The following is a 19,650-nucleotide window of genomic DNA, read 5'->3' as shown; positions in this document are numbered from 1 at the left end:
CATACAGTGACTGGAAGGCAAGAAAACAAAATTTAACAGTAGTTTTGGGTACCTATAAAAGTACTTGGGTACTTTCAACTATGATAGGATATAAGAAATAGAGGATACCTGGAAACTAATAACATATCTTTGGAAGAAAACCATTTCCTGTAGTAAACAACAATTTGTAAATGGCAATAAAAAAGAAGGGGAAGGTATTAAGTCAATATGAAACACTAATGCTGTGGTTTTAATTAATATTTATGCATGAGTAAGTAAAGCACAGAGTTATCATGGGCTTCTAGCAATCAACAGACTAGCACTATCTGTTACTAGTCACAGAGCCATCATCAAATCTACACTTAGAAATTTAGGCAGCTCTAGCTGCAAAAGTACAATCAATTGGTCAAGTTTAATAAAGTATTTGCATATTATGTTTACAGTCACCACTGTAAAGTGAAATTGAGCATACAGGTGTACAAAAGTGTTGAAGGGTCTTCAACTAATTCACAGGTAGAAGCATCATACACGTGTACACGGACCACTGTTTCTTTTTCTCTGTAAGATTCAATCCCTTCTTCTGCTACACGCTCATGCAAATGATAGTACTGGCTACAGGCTGGTGCTCCTAACAGCTAATATACCAGAAGACCCCAAACAACAACAAAAGTAGAATGTGGCATAAGTGTAATTCTCTAATATGGTTATTTGTATTTCTTTCTTTAAACAATTTGAAAGATTTAACTTTTCAAAATGTAGACACACAAGAGAGAAGACTAGCACACAGCTTGGAAGTGAGAACCAGTACTAGGCCTCCACTGCCTCTCTGTGCAGTGAGTTTTTTTTTTTTAAGATTTATTTATTTATTTATACAAGCACTGGGTACAGTCAGAAGCGTGGGAGGGTGAGAGAATCCACCAGAGCCAGAGCAAGGAGCAGAGCAGGCAGAAGGACCGAAGTACACTGCTGAGGGGAGCAGCGGGCGGCAGGAGAGGTCTGCGCGCCATGTGGGACCCTCCTCCGGTGGCCGGGGAGCAGCCAGGGATCGAACCAGCGCCACAGAGGCTGTGGGCAGTTTCGCAACCCAGCGCTCAACCGCTGCGCGACCGGGGAGGCCCCTGTGCAGTGAGTTTTACAGAGTAAGCTATCCAACAACATTAAACATGTACTTGACTTGGAAAAATTCAATTTACATATCCCTTTCATCTCCAAATACATCCAGGATATAGAGAAGACCATGTTCTTATGCATTGCTAAGTCTCCTAAAGGTTTAGAATTAAGAAGTTTCACCAAACACACTTCCTTCCTCTGTAATTCACATATAGAATATGAGCGAGGTCTGTTTTCTCCATCCTGAAATTTAGTGATAGGAGGCTAAAAGTCCTCACCGCTCACACTATATATATTATTTTCCATAGGCTTAATTTCTTTTCTTTTCTATATCTTTTACATCATTTTTCATTTTTGCACAATGTATGCATTTTCATCTTGGTTATATTATCACCATACAATTTCCACACCCCTTATTTTGACCCTAATCCCTCCTGCCCCCTCCTCCCCTGCCCCCGTAGTGTGTCTCTGGTTTATAGTTGCTTGTTGATTTTGATTTTTACTTTATTATAATTAGTCTTTTTCCTGGTCCCTTATTTAGGTTTTCTAAATTCCTGCTATGAGTGAGACCATCTGGTATTTTTCTTTTTCTTTCTAGCTTATTTCACTGAGCATGATCCCTTCCAGTTCCATCCATGTTGCTGTAAATTGCATGAGCTTATCCTTTTTGATAGCTGAGTAATATTCCATTGTGTATATGTACCACATCTTCTTGATCCAGTCTATTTTTGGGCATTTGGGTTGTTTACATAGCTTAGCTATTGTAAATAGTGCTGCTATAAACATAGGGATGCAGGTGCCCTTTTGAATTAATGATTCTGTGTCCTTTGGGTAAATACCTAAGAGTGGAATTGCTGGATCATATGGAAGCTCCATCATTAGCAGGTTGAGAAATCTCCACACAGTTTTCCATAGTGGTTGGACCAGTTTGCACTCCCACCAGCAGTACCGGAGAGTTCTTTTTTCTCCACATCCTCGCCAACATTTGTTGTAGCTAGTTTTTTTTAATATGTGCCATTCTCACTGGTGTAAGATGGTATCTCATTGTAGTTTTGATTTGCATTTCCCTGATTATAAGTGATGCTGAACATTTTTTCATATGCCTGTTGGCCACTTGCATTTCCTCTTTATAGAAGTTCCTTTTTAGCTCGTCTGCCCAAATTTTGACTGGATTATTTACTTTGTTTTTGTTGAGTCTTGTCAGCTCTTTGTAGATTTTTGTGATCAGTCCTTTATCATTAGTGTTGTGTGCAAAAATTTCCTCCCAGTCAGTGGGGTGTCTCTTTGTTTTGGTTACTGTCTCTTTTGCTGTACAGAAGCTCTTTAATTTGATGTAGTCCCAGCTGTTTTTCTTTGCCTTCGCTATCACTGCTTTGGGTGACGAGTCTTTAAAGATGTTGCTGAGGTGTATGTCATGTAGTGTTTTATATTTCCATAGGCTTAATTTCTTAGTTTCTTCCAACTAAAAAAATTCCAAAATGACCTAAGAAAAATTTTCAAAACTGGGAAGAAACATTCTTCGAAAAAAGGCTTGAATGTATAAATTACATATTGGGAAATCACAGCAGTATACAACTTATTTTCCATTTTGAGGGTTGGATACTTTATTAATGCTAGCTCTTCACTTCAAATTTAATGCATAAGCTCAATACAAAACAAGAGAAATGTTAATTTGTATGTTTTGAATTATTTCCCCAAACCGAATATATTTATCTAGTCTTAAAAAATATTGAAGTTACAGAATTCCTTTGCTAATATCATCTGAATAAAGATCTCAAAAATTAGATGCCTGGCAGTTATATGGTTATAGGTTCTATTTTAAAAGATTTTTTTCAGAATAAAAAATAATTAGCCAGAAGGGTGGATGAGATGATAGTATAGTATTTTGAATAGTATTCTATAATATTTTTCTATAGGAGGGTTTATAGGACCCCCTGGCCCCCCACCTTTGCGTGGTTTGGGAGAAGCTGAGGTAGACAGATGACAGGATGAAGAGAGGGATAGTGCTATGTACCCTGGCAAAGTACAAAGGTGTTTGAAATATAGTGAGCAGTAATTTTGATCCTTTCATAAGATTTCCTAGTCTTAACACTTCAGCAAAAGATTAGTTTCATGGTAAGTTGCTTTTACTGCTATTCCTAACCAGTTAAGCAAAAAAATGAGAAAAGGGGGCCTCCCTGGTGGTGCAAGGGGTTAAGCACTGCACTATGAGGCAATCCACAGCCTCTGCAGCATGAGTTTGATCCCTGGCTGGCCAGGCAGAAACCCACATGGCGCAGCAGACCTCTGTTGTCTCACTTACTGCTCCCCTCAGCAGTGTATTTCAGTCAGTCTGTCTGTTCTGTTCCCCACTGTGTCTCTTGTGAGTCCTCTCACCCCCTGCATCTCTGGCCTGTACCCCAGCTCTTGTATGCATAAATAATAAATAAATCTTTAAAAAAGTGAGAAAAGAACTATTGAAACTACAGTTTTGTTTGGGAAAGTTGTTTTTGGTTATGTGTCTTTAAACCCTTTACAAATAGGTGGTAGGCTTAAATGCTTAGAACTGATAGTATTTTATAATTAAATTCTCATCTCTTAATTTTATTTTCATTTATTTATTTATTTTTAAAGATTTATTTATTTTTTATTTATTTATACAAGCACTAGGTACAGTCAGAAGTGCAAGAGGGTGAGCGAATTCACCAGAGCCAGAGCGGGGAGCAGAGCAGGCAGAAGGACCGAAGTACACTGCTGAGGGGAGCAGCGGGCAGCAGGAGAGGTCTGCGCGCCATGTGGGACCCTCCTCTGGTGGCCGGGGAGCAGCCGGGGATGGAACCGGCGCTGCAGAGACCACGGGCAGCTTCGCAACCCAGCGCTCAACCGCTGTGCCACCAGGGAGGCCCTCATCTCTTAATTTTAAAAAAGCAGCAACAGGAACAGAAGGTGTCTTTGTTGCACAGTCTGGCAATATTTCCTAAATATAGAACACAAGCATTCTGGTGCAGCTCTTGACATAACATTTAAGTTTTCATATTTGCCCAATAATTGTTCTGGTAAAAGAAGAACAATTTTTCCAAATGAGTTAGTGACTTTTCTTTCTTTTCTTTTCTTTCTTTCTTTTTTTTTTTTAAAGAGAAGTCTGTGCCTTTACTGGTCATGCAGGCTATTTGAGGGGGATGAAGCGGGAGGAGTGGGTGGCCCCAATGCCTGGCCGGCCGTGTTTGACAGGCTTGTAGGTGATGGAGAATTCGCCCAGGTAGTGGCCAGTCATCTCAGGCTTAATCTCCACCTGATTGAAGTTCTTGCCATTGTAGACGCCCACCATGATGCCCACCATCTCAGGCAGGATGATCATGTCCCGCAATTATGTCTTCACCACCTCTGGCTTCTCCATGGGTGGTGCCTCCTTCTTGGCCTTGCGCAAGCGCTTCAGCAGAGAATGCTGCTTCCTATGTAAGCCTGGGTTCAGACGCTGCCGCTGCCGGGAGCTGTACAGCTGCTTCAGCTGCTCGTAGGACATGTCCAGCAGCTGGTCGAGGTCCACGCCGCGGTAGGTGAACTTGCGGAAGGTCCGCTTCTTCTTCTGCTCCACTTCCGCCATCCCGTCGCCTCTTCAGAAATAGTGACTTTTCTTATCAGGCGTCTGAGTATTGGGGTTTCTGAGTAGCAACAGAAGATCTTTTTGGAGTATCATTTGTGTTCATTTCCTCCTTACTTAAACGTCACTGTACTTGCTACATCTCCCACTGATTAGCACATTTCTTTTTCTTTCTTTTTTTTTTTGGTAAAGATTTATTTATTTTTATACAAGAGCTGGGTATAGGCCAGAGGCATGGGGGGGTGAGAGGATTCACCAGAGACAGAGCGGAGAGCAGAAAAGGCAGATGACCGAAATACACTGCTGAGGGGAGAAGGGGGCCCGACAGGAGAGGTCTGCTGGGCCATGTGGGACCCTCGCCGGTGGGCCAGGATGAAACCCACACTGCAGAGGTTGCAGACAGCTTCACAGTGCTGCACTCAACCCGCTGCGCCACTGGGGAGGCCCAGCACATTTCTTTTGATTACACTGGTAGTTCCATTAATTGTAAGGTCAGAAATACTGACTAACCACTAATTTATTTACTTAGCATTTTGCCTTTGTAGAAGCAGTAATTTACTTCACAGTTGATTTAATAATTTTATTTGATAAATGTGAATCTAAACTTACTATTATAATAAGCACAAACTCAAAAAATACCTTATTCCTATGGGTATGATTAATTAATGCCATAAACTAATGGATCATGTCTAATTAAAGGCAAATTTACTACTAATTATGTCAGAGGAGCCCACAGAGCTTCAGAGGTGGCAAAACTTGCCCCGACTCAGCACAAGCCATGGGGAGAGAAAAGCCAGTGGTGAACCAGGGCTTCCGTGCTCAGCACGATGCCTTTCAGCCAGCCTCTTGGCTCTATTGGTGACAGCAGCTCATGCTTCAATTTCCTGGTAGCCCCTGCCTTGGTTCCACAGCAGGGCCCATGGCCTCAGCAAGACTACCTGGCCTCAGCATAGGTTGGATTTGGACAGTCTGGTGGGGTTTTGAATAATGTGCTGGAATTGTAAATGAACCAATTGGACCTGAAAGGTTGGTGCCCTGAAGGGGATATAAGCCAAGGTTTTAGGGTATTTGAGACAGACTTGCCCAGACCCTCTTCTGGAAAGACCTTTAATGACCTCTGTGGATGTCTGGGACTTTTATATCTGAGATTTCCACTTCAAACTGCAGCATGACTGCTGCTTCTGCCTCTGTCATCACTTGCTGACTGGCACCACTGATCGATGCCCAGTGTCTTTCAAAGAGTTGTACACTGGTGCCTGGTCCCTTGGCACCACCTCTAAAAGAGCAGTCTGCTGTTAGCTTATGCCTGGCATCTCTAAGAGCTGTAACACTGGTACCTGGTCCTCTGGCACTGTCACCTTCGGCTGCACTGCTGACATGTGCCTGGCCATCTCTGAGAGATGTCCACCACTTCTAATTCTCTGGCACCCCCTCCTAATTGCTGTTGCTTCTGGCACTGTCTGGTTGAGTGTCTAGCACTACTCAGTCCAGCCTCTGGGATCACCACTTGGGATCATCTGCAGCAACCACTGTGAGTTGGATCTTGGCCCATTGCTTATTGGCATGTCACCAGCTCCAGGCTCTTGAAGGGTCAAAACCATCTTGCACAAGAAGTTTTTGATTTGGACTACTGGACACTGTGAACACTATCTTGGGTAGGACAGCAGGCCATAAGTGGCCTTAGACGCTCTTTCCTTTTCTCCAATTCCCCCTTTGATGATAAACACCATTGTTGTTGCATCTTGAGCTTGAGTCATGTCTTGCAGTTTTAAGTGCATGGGTGAGGATCCATGAACAGTGACATACCCAGGATTTGCAGTTTCAATTGAAAGTAGTTTTCCCCTCTTCTACATTTTCTGACCTCTCAAGCAAAAAGAAATTTTTTTTATGAATTTGATGAATTAGCCAAACTTATCTCATCCAAAGGTATTCCTTGCAGAAGCATGAGCAGAAAGAGAGGGGGCTCACAGAGGGTATAAGGCCAAGCCAGTTTATAAACATGCCCCTGACCATAGCACATTCAAAAGAGTATGTACATCTGCAGTACATAAAACAAATCTGTTTGTTTTAAACAGATCTGTTTGACATAAGCTTTCCACTGAGTTTCTAGAATGAGAGGAACTGTGAAATGTTTTAAATTGATACGTACGTTTCTGTGGCAGGATCATAAACTTCACAGGAATTCAGAACTCGCCCAGAAACATTGTTTCCTAAACTTCCACCACAAACATAGATCAGGCCATTGGCTTCCACCATCCCATGGCTGCAGCGCTGAGTCAGCATGCTGGGTTTTGTGTGCCAGCTTTCAGTTCTTGTATCATAGCACTCAAATAAATATAGAGCAGAGTTTCCTGTAAAAGAAAAGGGGTCCATCAGGCTTAGTGTATGTGTGTTTAGAATGAGCTGATGACTGTAGTATGGGTCATTAAGTAAAGGTTGGAAAGAACTTAAGTTTTCTAATCATTTCTATACTCTATGGACAACAGGAAAATGTACAAGTAGGTTAAGAAAAAGCTAACTTTGATAGATCGTGTAAAGTATTTTTAAAAGGATTTGTTAGAATCGTTTACTGGTAAATGAACATCAGAAAAATAAATTCGTTTGGTTTAAAAAAAATAATACAGGCCTCCCCGGTGGCGCACCGTTTGAGCGCTGGGTTGCGAAGCTGCCCGCAGCCTCTGCAGCGCCGGTTCGATCCCCGGCTGCTCCCCGGCCACTGGAGGAGGGTCCCACATGGCGCGCAGACCTCTCCTGCCGCCCGCTGCTCCCCTCAGCAGTGTACTTCGGTCCTTCTGCCTGCTCTGCTCCCCACTCTGGCTCTGGTGAATTCTCTCACCCTCCCACACTTCTGACTATACCCAGTACTTGTATAAATAAATAAATAAATCTTAAAAAAAAAAAAGAAATTTAAAAAAAAATAAAAAAATAAAAAAAATAATACATATGTCTTTCAAGTCCAGCTGTGCATGAATGGTATTATCTACATTTCAGATGTTTATGTAAAGTGGGAAAGCACAGCTATTTATAGATGGTAAATCCATACCTTAAAATATGAAAACTACTATCTGATAACATTTGAGGGCTTATTTAATGTTCTTTATCAGTCACTATAGCACTAATAATACCATACTTCCTGACCACTTTCAGTGGTTGTGTGGGTTAAGTTCCAAAGTCAAGTTGGTCCTTTCTTGGGTATACCCTCAAGATATCACTATATGGTTCTGATGCATTTTTATGACACATCTTAAGAGTAAAAGCTATATACTAATTGTAATTTATGACTTCTGCATACCATAGGAACTTAATAAGAGCTTAGAAATGACAATATTAAAAATCAAGTACTTTTTTTCCTCCCAAGGAAAAAGAAGGTAGAGGTTTACCAAACTATTTCTCATTTCCTATTCTTCTGTACTTTGCTAATACCAAATGATTTAAAAACAAAATCACAACAAAACAATCTTAAATAGTTCTTAAATGCACCAAGGCCTATAAAAGGCAAAGATGGGAGAATAGCAAACAGAAGAAACAATGGTCATGACTAACAGAAACTTCTTTGACGTTTTAAACATTTTTGATTTGGCATATTCAGTTGGTTGAGACTAGGAATAAATACACAGATGTATAGTAGATGCATTAAAATGACTAAGTGAAAAAACTGACTTAGCGGAGAAAATGATCAAGAAATGATGTTATCTACCATACCACAGAGTGATAGCTTTCTATTCCCTTTGTATTTTACTATATTTGTTTATGGTGTATTATAACATTCTGTCAAGAATGCTTTTAGATAGTCACATTTAGAAAATTATGTATATTATTTATATTGATTTGATATCTAGTTGAGGGGATGTACAAACATTTAAAACAAATAAATATGCTGACCAAAAGTAAAACATTCTTTGGACTAATATAAAAATCATCAAAGAAAATAAAATGACTAGGTTAACATTTAAATTCAGTACCTTAGATTTATTTACTTGGGCCTCCTAGTTTTCTTTATAAACCTATTATTTAGCTAAAGAAATTATTTGAAAAGATGAAAGCCTGTAAAAGCTATCATGTGTTTAGTCTGCACAAAAAAAATATTCATTTAGAAAAAGACCTCTACTGGACACAAACAAATTATCCATCAGTGAGAAAGGTTTTTATACCAACACCCTCACCCATTCTGATCAATAAGCATAAAATAGTGCCTCCCTGGTGGCACAAAGGGTTAAGTCTCAGGAGCTTAGGGAGCTAACCCACATGGCACAGCAGACCTCTCCTGTCTTACCTGCTGCTACCCTCAGCAGTGTGTTTCAGTAGGTCTGCCTGTTTTTCTCCCTACTCTGTCTCTGGTGAATTCTCTCACCACCCAACCCCCTGCACCTCTGGCCTACACCCCAGCACTTGTATGCATAAATAAATAAAAATAAATATTTTTTAAAAAGCATAAAATATCACTATTAGTCATTACATTAAAAACTTAATGAAGTAAATGAAGATCATTTTTATGTTTTTGTGATACAAAGACAGCAAAGATAATATTGATTTTAAAAGCTTGAATGGAAAAAAGCTTGGAGTAAAGAGGTCTTATAGAATCTGAGTAAGGCAAGCTCTGAAATCTTTAAGGTAAAAAATATTATATATTTAAAACAACTAATCTAGAACTAAAATTCAGATGAGATCAACAAAGTCTTTGTCATGACAAAAAAACAATAATTAACATAATCTAGGAAGTTAAAACTCTTGTAAATTAATGATTTATAAAGGAGTAAGGTAAACATTTAGGAAAATAGGCTCTAAAATGTGACAGATATGCATTTATATTATGTCAAAAAGCATCTGGACAAAAAACCAATTGTTTATTTAAATAGGAAAGCCAAGATACTTAGCTTTAAAGTACCTCCCCCAAGCAAAAATACTGAATAAGTTCTTACCGACTTCAGAACCTCCAGAAGTATAAATTTTGCCTTCTGCAGCACAAGCAGCAAGGCTATCTCGAGGTGTTGGAGGGCCCAATTTGGAATACCAGCTATCCTTCACAACATTATAGCAGTCCATTCGTTTTATGGGGAAAAGCTGAGAGCCTCCTAAAATGTATACAACGTTATCCCAAAACACACATGCTGCATCTCTTCGTTTTTCAAAGGGACAGCGGATGTCAGTCCAGCTATAGTCCTGCAACAAGGACAGGAAGCTTTCAGTAATGGAAAAATGTAATTGAAAGAAAGAAGAAAAAATATAGTCAACACAACATATAAGAATGTGTTAACTTACTATCAAAGTTAGTAGCAACAGTGAAGTACAGTATTATGCACATAAAATTGAGACACATAATCTTTGTTTTAGAAAAACACTGAGTATTGTTCTTGCTACTAAAAGGATCATTGAGGCATATATCTACCTATGAAGTAGTAGCATCTTACTTGTAGAGCTTTCCAGTTATTTGGAACTGATGGTAAGCAATGGCATTTTAACATTTTTAATTTAACCTTTCATAAAAATTAATATATCCTAGAACTTTAAAAAAAAACAAAAACATTAAATCCTCAGACCCAAAAGCCTAAAAAACCTCCATTATGTAATTCCTCTCCCTTTTCAAAACACATATTAAAGTTTAGAATTTTGCAACATGGTCAATGGCTACTACATTGCCACCAAAGTAATACTCACTAAAGCATTCTCAAGTGTGAAAGAAATTCCATTAATGATTAAATAGATGAGCAACAATATACAAGCTACTGAAGTGAGTCTCATAATTCTACTTTAGCTGCAAGAAAGGTCAGCACTTAACAGCAACTCTCTACTTGGATCAAATATTTTATCACGTCTGAGAGAAGATACAATGAAAGAATGTAAATCCGGGCCTCCCCCGTGGCGCAGTGGTTGAGCACTGGGTTGCAAGCTTCCCGCAGCCTCTGCAGTGCCGGTTCGAACCCCGGCCCCCCGGGGTGAGGGTCCCACATGGTGTGCAGACCCCTCCTGCCACCCGCTGCTCCCCTCAGCAATGTATTTCATCAGTCTGCCTGCTCTGCTCTTCGTTCTGGCCCTGGTGAATTCTCTCACCCTCCCGCGCTTCTGACTGCACCCAGTGCTTGTATAAATAAATAAATAAATCTTTAAAAAAAACACACACACACACAAAAAAAAAAAACAACAAAAAACTTGTAGCACTAAAATTCAAAACACATTTCAAAGATTAAATCATTTTCAAAAAAAAAAAAAAAGAAAGAACGTAAATCTACAAAGCCAACACTATTTCCAGACTGGCCTAAGTTTCAGACTGTCAAAGTTATAAATCTAGCAAATCAAATTGCTTCATTCATCTCAACTGAAGGAAAAACAAAAAGAAAAATAAGCTGTATAACCTTAATTTGGTGATACAAAGATGAAGAGTGTTCCAAAGTGCTGAACATTGAATTTTACTTATGTGATAGATTGTTTTCTATTCAAGCTATTTACCCAGATATGTGCTTTAAAAATTAGGAACCCCAATGGGGCCTCCCTGGTGGCACAAGTGGTTAAGTCTCAACACTATGAAGCTATTGGCAGCCACTGCAGCATGACTTTGATCCCTGGTCAGGGAGCTAACCCACATGGTACAGCAGACCTCTCCTGTCTCACCTGCTGCGACCCTTAGCAGTGTATTTCAGTCAACCCACCTGTTCTGTTCCCCACTTTGTCTCTGGTGAATCCTTTCACCCCTGCCCTCGTACCTCTGGCCTACACCCCAGCTCTTGTGTGCATAAATAAATCTTTTTAAAAAAAATTAGGAATCCCAATATGATTATTCTAGTTTATAATCTTCACTAGACTATGAGTATAATCCCCAAAAGGGTTAGAAATATTTACAAGCAGTTTTTAATTTTTTTTCACTTTTGAGCATTTGAAATATGCATATATGATTTATGTATATTTTCGATTAATTAAAGTTTGTGTTTAGATTATGATGGGGTAATTTGGGTATAGTTCTTCTAATAAAAAATTAAGACTTAAATTACCAATGCCCACCTTATTTGTTTCAGTTTTGAATTACAGAAACAACTGTGTTCACTTTTGATTGATTTTTAGTTAAGGCTGGTTCACAGTGAAAATTTTGTAGCAAATTGCTATGTCTGAGATGTTTGGAAGTTGGGTGACATTTTATTTTATACCAATCTATTTTTGCAAACACATTTAAAAGTTTTTTTAAAAAACTAGGTGATGTGGTAAGAGTCAAAGTGTCACATCTTTGGTGGTAGCAATATCATGAATTATTTCCACCTTTCTTAAAAACAGAAAGTGTGTACCCCATATCTGGTTGGATTACTGGTTAGACTGCATTTAAAATAGCTAATGAAGACTGTTACTGGAGAATTCAAGCCTGTAAAGCTCTGAAATATTTATGAATGTATTAGAAAGCACATGTTTTATGTTAAAGATGCATTTCTTTAATATTTCCCATTTTTGTTTTTCCAGCAATTTATATTAATTTTGTATGTCTGCAAGCTTAAAAACCATTTTATGGGGCTATAGATTTCCCTTGTTATTTATAAAGTCAGTATTTAACACACTTTCTCCATAATTATTCTTAAAATGGCTACCGTATGTACTGCTTGAATCCAAAAGATATAGCGTCAGAAGCACTGGGGTTGCCCAAGGTTTATGAGACACTGTAGCGTGAGGTTGAAATACTGTCCACTGAGGGCCTTCCCTGGTGGCGCAGCGGTTGAGCACTGGGCTGCGAGGCTGCCCGCAGCCTCTGCAGCGCCGGTTCGTTCCCCAGCCGCCGGCAAGGGTACCGCAAAAAAAACCAAAACCAAACCAAACAAAAAACTGTCTACTGAAACAATACTCTTAAGCCAGACCTGTAATATGTGCTAGTTTCTGATAAACCAAAAAGAGTTTGTTAATTTACTAGAGTACATATAAAAACGTTTGGCTTGAGACAATTCAATTTAATCTTGTGTCAGATTGTTGATTAGTTGAGGCAGAGGTCAAAAGGAAGACAGTTACAGCTTTGGGTCTTTTCTGGCTCTAAAATAAATGCTAATACATTCATATCACCATCCCTCAGTTTTCTATTCCTTCTGTTACTGAGGATAATAATAAAAGTATAAAATAAGTAGCTTTTTTTTAAAGATTTCTGCTGAAATTTCTTTTTCCTTTTTTTAAAGATTTATTTATTTATACAAGCACTGTGTACAGTCAGAAACGGGGGAGGGTGAGAGAATTCACCAGAGCCAGAGCGGGGAACAGGCAGACTGCCGAAATACACTGCTGAGGGGAGCATTGGGTGGCAGGAGAGATCTGCACGCCAAGTGGGCCCCTCGCCGGTGGCTGGGAATCGAACCAGCGCCGCAGAGGCTGCGGGCAGCTTCGCAGCCCGGCGCTCAACCACTGCGCCACCAAGGGAGGCCCTAAAATAAGTAGTTTTTTAAAAAATATTTATTTTTATTTATGCATGCATGCATGCAAGAACTAGGGTGTAGGTGCAGGGGGGGGGATGAGAGGATTCACCAGAGAGTTGGGGAGCAGAACAGGCGGATCTACTGAAAAAACAGGTGGATCTACAGAAATACACTGCTGAGGGGAGCAGCAGGCAAGACAGGAGAGATCTGCTGCGCCATGTGGGTCATCTCCCTGGCTGGGGACTGAATTCAGGTCACAGTGGCTGGTGATAGCTTGATAGCGCTGAGACTTTAATCCCTGTACCACCAAGGAGGCCCTGGTCATACACACTTTTGAATGATCTTTGTGACCTGTCACTTTTCAAATAAGAAGTAACTGCCCATGTGGAACAGGATTCAAAAAATAAACAATATACGTTTTATTTTAGCCAAATGAGCTTAAACATTTTATACTAAGAGATGAGGTTACAAAGAATGAAATACTAAAACAGTTTGGAGGAACCCGGGCCGGGAGGCCCAAGGGTGGCGGCTGGGAATAAAAGCGCTGCCGCCTCTCTGCCGGCTCCAGCGCCAGTCCACTCCTGAGCAGACCATGGCCAGCCCTCTGCGCTCCCCGCTGCTCCTCCTGGCCGCCCTGGCCCTGACCGTGAGTCCCGGGGCCTGCGCGAGCCCTGGCAAGTCGCTGCTCCTGGTGCACCGCCCGATGGACGATGACGTTCACGAGGAGGGCGCGCAGAGTGCCGCGTGCGCTGAACTTCGCAGTCAGCGAGTACAAGGGGAAGAAAGATGCGTTCCACAGCCGTGCACTCAATGTGATGCGCACGCTCAAGCAGGTCGTGGCCGGCTTGAACTACTTGGACGTGGAGATGGGTAGAACACGAGCACCAAGTCCCAGTCCAACTTGGACAATTGTCCCTTCCAGGACCAGCAGAACCTGAGGAAATCACTCTGCTCTTTCCGGGTGTACTCTGTCCCCTGGCTGGGCTCGATCACCCTAGTGAAGTCTAGCTGCCAGAGTGCTTGGAAGACCATGTGACAGGCCGGGCTACGCTGACCGCCCCCCAGCAGAACTCCTAAAACTTAGATGGGTAACACCCCTAGTGGAGTCCCCTAAATGCGTTGGCTGCAAGACACACCTAAGAGACTTACGTTTGGGCATTTTTTGAACTAAATGGCTCTAACTCATTTCTTTCTTTTAGTTGCTTTCCACATGCCCCAGCGCACAGTGAGTGCACGTGCTCTGTTCCTGTCTTGCTCAATAAAAGAGTAATAACCTTTAAAAAAAAAAAGAGTTTGGTAACAGAATAGTTCTAACTTTCTAATACTAGTCAGGGGTTTGGGTGGGGAGTGAGTGTTCTTATATACCTGTTAAGTAGGACCTGGTTATGCTTCAGATTTAAAAATGAAAATAAACTGTTTTCTTGGAACTATTAATATAAGCCCACAGGTATGTACAGTGTGTGTGACAGAGAAATAGGTATGTTTCTATTTACTTGCAATGTAGGCTCCAATTTCTCTAGAAATCAAGTTTTCAAATCTTTGCCAAGTCTCCAAATATGCTTAATGGTCATTATACATGTTAGATAAAAAAGTGTGATACTTAGAATACATAATATCTTAACAGTTTATCTTCTAGGCAGATAAGTGCAATGGTCTTTGTAAGAATTTCTACTTGGAATATAAAATAGACTACATTTCAGTTAAAATTTAATGTTTTACATTTGGGGTCATTAAATGCACTTGTCAGGTGTTAAATACATCTGAGTTTGAACACATCTGACACTAGTTGTACATACTAAGGGGGAGGGATGCTTATGATCTCTTTTTTCCAAGTATGTGTATGGGTAGACCTCTCTGGGAAACCTAATTCCCCTAATCTATGCCTCATTCAAATAGAGTGCTGACAAGGTACTGTTTTTCTTTCAACAACTTATTTTTCTGTCTAGAAGATAATGTGTATAGTTGAGAAAGCAAGGACAGAAGAGAAAAAAGATGAAAGTCAGGCTTGTCAGTTCAGGGGACAAGAGTACCAGGCCTTACCCTACTGGTGGGACACTTGCAACCTGGGGTGTGCAGGTGAAGGAAGGGCTATGGCTCCTTGCACTCCTAGACTACAAGACAAGTGAAAGGAACATGCAGCTTTCAGATAGCAGTAAGATGCATGAATAGTTACAGATGGAGAGGTTTATGTGTGTGGGCAGGGAATTGTGGCCCTAAAACAATTTAATTTAGTTAAATTTTATTGACTATGTATTCCATGCAGGGTTCAAAGCTCAGCTGTTGAGATGAAATGAAGATGGGAAAACTGGAAAGCCTAGAAAAGACAGTGGTAAAGGATTTAAGTTTTGACATATCAACCATATATGTATCCACAAATACACATGTAGAAACACCCATACATAAAATCCTGTCATCCTAGATCCTACTCTTTTTCACCTCTGCTATGGTACACCACATTCTAGACTTACTTCAAGCTTAAAACTCCTTTCTTATTTGTAAGCTTCCCCAATTTTCTTTTTCTGAATCCCTACCACACTTAAGTCTGGACTTGATGATTTGGTACTTTGGCATAGATTCCTTGTGTGATTTTTCAGCTCAGTGCAATGCTACACGAGGGAAGTACTTCTTGAGATGAGGGGCTGTTATAATTTTTCTAACTGTCTTGAGGTAAAAATATCAGTCTTTTATTTTCCTTGAGTAAGGATTGATTTTATATAATATGTATTTTGAAAGCACACAGATTCTCAAAGAATAGAAACAGTACAGATGCAGATTTTAATAATGAAGAAAACCAAAATCTAAAATGAAAGTCTATTTTTAAGACTTGAGAACCTTATTTCAGATTGCTTTGCAAGGAAACCAAGTCAAATTAGGGAAGGCATTAGTATTCAGAACCTTATTTAAATGAGGTTTGGAGGATGAGAGGTCCATGCATGTACAGATCAACAAACTGCAGGACCCAAAGTACCTAGTATTCTACTGCTTCCTCCTTTGGTATAACTGTGGGCATTATACAGAGGTTATACAGATCAGTGGGAATGGAAGGAAAAGAGACGTGCATGTGGCTACGACAAACTATTCTCTCTCTACCTGTTTCTTCTATTGTTTTCTGAATAATTCCTGTTTGTGGTTTTACTAGTTCATTGCTTTTTTGAGGTCAAGAATCCTATGAGGTAATATCCTAATTTTATAGAAAAGAAAACTAAAGCTTGGAGATGTTAAATATCATATCAAAGGTCATAGAAAGCAGTGAATTCAAGATTTAAACCTAAATCTTCCCAACTTTTTTTTTTTTTAAGATTTATGTATTTATTTATTTATGCAAGCACTGGGTATAGTCAGAAGCATGGGAGGGTGAGAGAATTCACCAGAGCCAGAGCGGGGAGCAGAACAGGCAGAAGGACCGAAGCACACTGCTGAGGGGAGCAGCGGGCGGCAGGAGGGGTCCGCGTGCCATGTGGGACCCTCCTCTGGTGGCCGGGGAGCAGCCGGGGATCGAACTGGCGCTGCAGATGCTGCGGGCAGCTTCGCAACCCAGCACTCAACTGCTGCGCCACCGGGGAGGCCCTAAATCTTTCCAACTTTAAAGCTGTGCTCTTAATCCCTATACTTCCCCGCTTCTCTAAACATCTTAAATGACCTACTGGAAAGAACACTGAACTAGGAGTGGAGTAATTTGGGTCATTCTTGTTCTTGATGTAATTCTAGTGAAGTGACTGGACACTTGACATTGAAGGGCATCAACAGCTTTATCTACAAAATAAGGAGGGAGGGGGCCTCCCTGGTGGTGTAGGGGTTAAAGACACAGTGCTATCAAGCTGTGGCCAGTCACTGCAACATCAGTTTGATCCCTGGCTAGGCACCTAGCACACATGGCATAGCAGACCTCTCCTGTCTCGCCAGCTGCTCCCCTCAGCAGTGTATTTCAGTAGATCTGCCCATTCTGCTCCATTCTGTCTCTGGTGAATCCTCTCTCCACCCCCTCACCCCCCCTTTGACCTACATCCCAGTTCCTGTATGCATAAATAAGTAAATCTTTAAAAAAAAAATCAGGAGCTTGGCAGGATGGCCACTGCGGTCCAATAAAGCCTCCATATCTTACCACTTATAAACACAAAACTCAACCACTAAAACCAGTTTTTGTGATAATAAAGATTTTCCCCAAGTCTTTCCCCCAGGGCCAATTGAATATTGAATATTGAAAGGAATGTTTTTATTGGGTGCTAGGTTAGGTTTGTAAAAAGCTGTACCTCATCCAACTGAGGCAACTTCATTTCTGACAAAGGTCAGATTACTGTAGATTCTGCACTTGGCTCCTACTTTGAGCAATTTGTCGCTGCAGTGCCGTCCTTACATTACATTATACTGACTGCAGTGTGCATCTTTTCAATATGGCTCCTGGTCCTGTGGTAGTTGTACCTCTGAGGAACAGGGAGACCTATGGCCAACCAGCAAACAATACCTGGATTTAGGGGCCAGGCTTTTCTTTCTTTCCTGAGTAAATCTAAATAATTTTCATTTTTATTTCTTATTGTTCCTCTAGGAATTTACTCTAAAAAAAGTTGAACAGTATACAAAGTTGGCATATTTGAGGGTGTTTCACTGTGGGACTAGTTTAAAAGGGTAAAACTTGAAATAGAACCAATGTGCATGAAGACAGATATTAAATTATGGCATATCCTTATGATGGAATCCTCTCTATTGACCTTCAAGAGGGTGATTATTTTCACTGACATAAAAATATCATGATAAGAAAACACTGTAAGTAAAAGGAAGGTTTGTAAAAATAGGATATATGGCACAATGTCATATGTGTAACCTAAGAGGACTGGAATGATGTTCACTAACTATTGATGATTGTCTTTATGATTTGGTTTCCTTCTTTATATTTTTTCAGATTTGAATTTTCTACAGTGAGTATATGTGCAGAAAAAGTAAGCATGACAACCAGGCAAAAGGTACCAAAGTATGATACAAGGAAATCAACTGCTTGTCACTAGCAGATGCCTATAATAGTGGTAAGTGTTTGAAGAGAAACTTGAAATTAAAACTAATAAACAGTCTTTGTCTTCCTTCAAATAGCACATTTATTAAGGTTTCTAATTTTATAGAAATAAACACTTGATCATGCCAAGTAATTGTACAGACTTCATCCATTTTTAAAGAAATACATTTTAAAAAGTTACACAAATATTACTGCAAACATATTAATAACCTAAAGTCTATAAAGGGATTTAATCAGCCATTAGGAGAAAATACTATTGTAACTTGTGTTCTTCAACAAATATAGCATTTTAGTTAGAAAAGAAGGCTTCCTTAGTCAGGGTAGGGGAAAAGATTGTGTTGTTGTTAGCTGCTAAATAAAATTAGGAATAACAAATATATAAATAGGCATTTCCCAACTGTTAACGATTAGTTAAAATAAGCATGGAATGTAAAGTGAGGCCAGAAACCAGCTCAAAAGCAATTACTAATTAGGAATCACCGTTGCTTTATAAAGTTACAAAATGTTCTTCTCCTCTACTCTCAAACTAAAATCATGCCACCAAAAAACAAAACTCAAACCCTAAGCACTCAGAAAAAAACGGAAGTCAGTGCAAAAGTAAAATCTGACATGGATATCAGGTTCCATAAAAGTCCTTGTCCTTTGAGTAGAAAACAAATGAACTACTAGGGAAGTATCCCTATGCTTACAGCCTGCAGATGATCTCAACACAAGATTTGTCTTTAAATGAACTTTGACTTGTAATGTTTAATCTTGGCACAACAAGGCATATTACACTTTGAAGGATTATCTCAACTCCAAGTGCAATAAATACTTATTTAATAAAAATCTTCTTACCAATTAGACACATACTCTGTGCTCCCATGTGCAGAGTACAGGAGATAATACATATGGCCAAAAGTTTTATAAGAGTTAAGGAAGAGGAAGGGGAAGACAAAACAGAGAGGGAATTAAGATCAAAGAACTGATGAATATAACTTATATTCACGCAAACCTGAGAAGATTTCAACTTTTGCTTTTAGAGCAAAAAATGAAATTTAGAAAGATTAACACTTACTTGCATAAGTCACATACCTAGACCGGAAATGCTCTTTCTACAAAACAGTTGCTTTTGGGCCTCCCTGGTGGCACAGGGGTTAAGATGCAACCTATGAAGCAATCCGCAGCCACTGCAGTATGAGTTCGATTCCTGGCCGGCCAAGGAGAAACCCACATGGTGGGACAGACCTCTCCTGTCTCGTCCGCTGCTCCCCTCAGCAGTGTACTTCGGTCTGACTGCCAGTTCTATTTCCCTCTCTGTCTCTGGTGAATCCTCTCACCCCCCGCATCTCTGGCCTGTACCCCAATTCTTGTATAAAAATAAATAATTCTTTAAAAAAAAAACAAAACAGTTGCTTTCCTATAAAAAAGAACAAAAAGCTCTTACAAAAGACAAAAAAACCAATGACTTAGTCCTTCAGGTCTCTATATTATGTCTAATTCTTTTGGTAAAGTACAAACTTAAGTTGGATTCAATTCAGTTAAATGAGACTAATGAAACATTTTATGAAAAAATTTAATAACTGTACTTATCAAGCCGAAAAACCTATTCACACTTAGGATTC

The 19,650-nt window shown here is 39.9% G+C and overlaps 2 protein-coding genes and 1 pseudogene across 3 annotated transcripts in view; 1 reads left to right on the top strand and 2 right to left on the bottom strand.

Moving 5' to 3' along the window:
- KLHL7 (kelch like family member 7) overlaps window positions 1-19,650 on the bottom strand; it is a gene marked incomplete at both ends in the record, with an annotated part of 61,983 nt that overhangs the window by 1,699 nt on the left and 40,634 nt on the right. The window contains 2 exons of the mRNA XM_084229686.1: window positions 6,819-7,020; window positions 9,589-9,829. Coding sequence (XP_084085812.1) covers window positions 6,819-7,020; window positions 9,589-9,829 — 443 coding nt within the window. The remainder of the gene's footprint in view (window positions 1-6,818; window positions 7,021-9,588; window positions 9,830-19,650) is intronic.
- Window positions 4,115-5,207, bottom strand: LOC311168143 (small ribosomal subunit protein uS19-like). The gene has a single exon (XM_084229482.1). The coding sequence runs from the start codon at window positions 4,670-4,672 to the stop codon at window positions 4,436-4,438; it is 237 nt and encodes a 78-aa protein (XP_084085608.1). The 5' UTR covers window positions 4,673-5,207; the 3' UTR covers window positions 4,115-4,435.
- On the top strand, window positions 13,634-14,077 carry LOC311168240 (cystatin-C-like; annotated as a pseudogene). The gene has a single exon. The product of its transcript is annotated as a cystatin-C-like (transcript).

Source organism: Talpa europaea (assembly GCF_964194135.1).
Source record: "Talpa europaea genome assembly, chromosome: 3".
Taxonomy (NCBI): Eukaryota; Metazoa; Chordata; class Mammalia; order Eulipotyphla; family Talpidae; genus Talpa; species Talpa europaea.
This window is presented reverse-complemented; position numbering and strand designations above follow the sequence as displayed.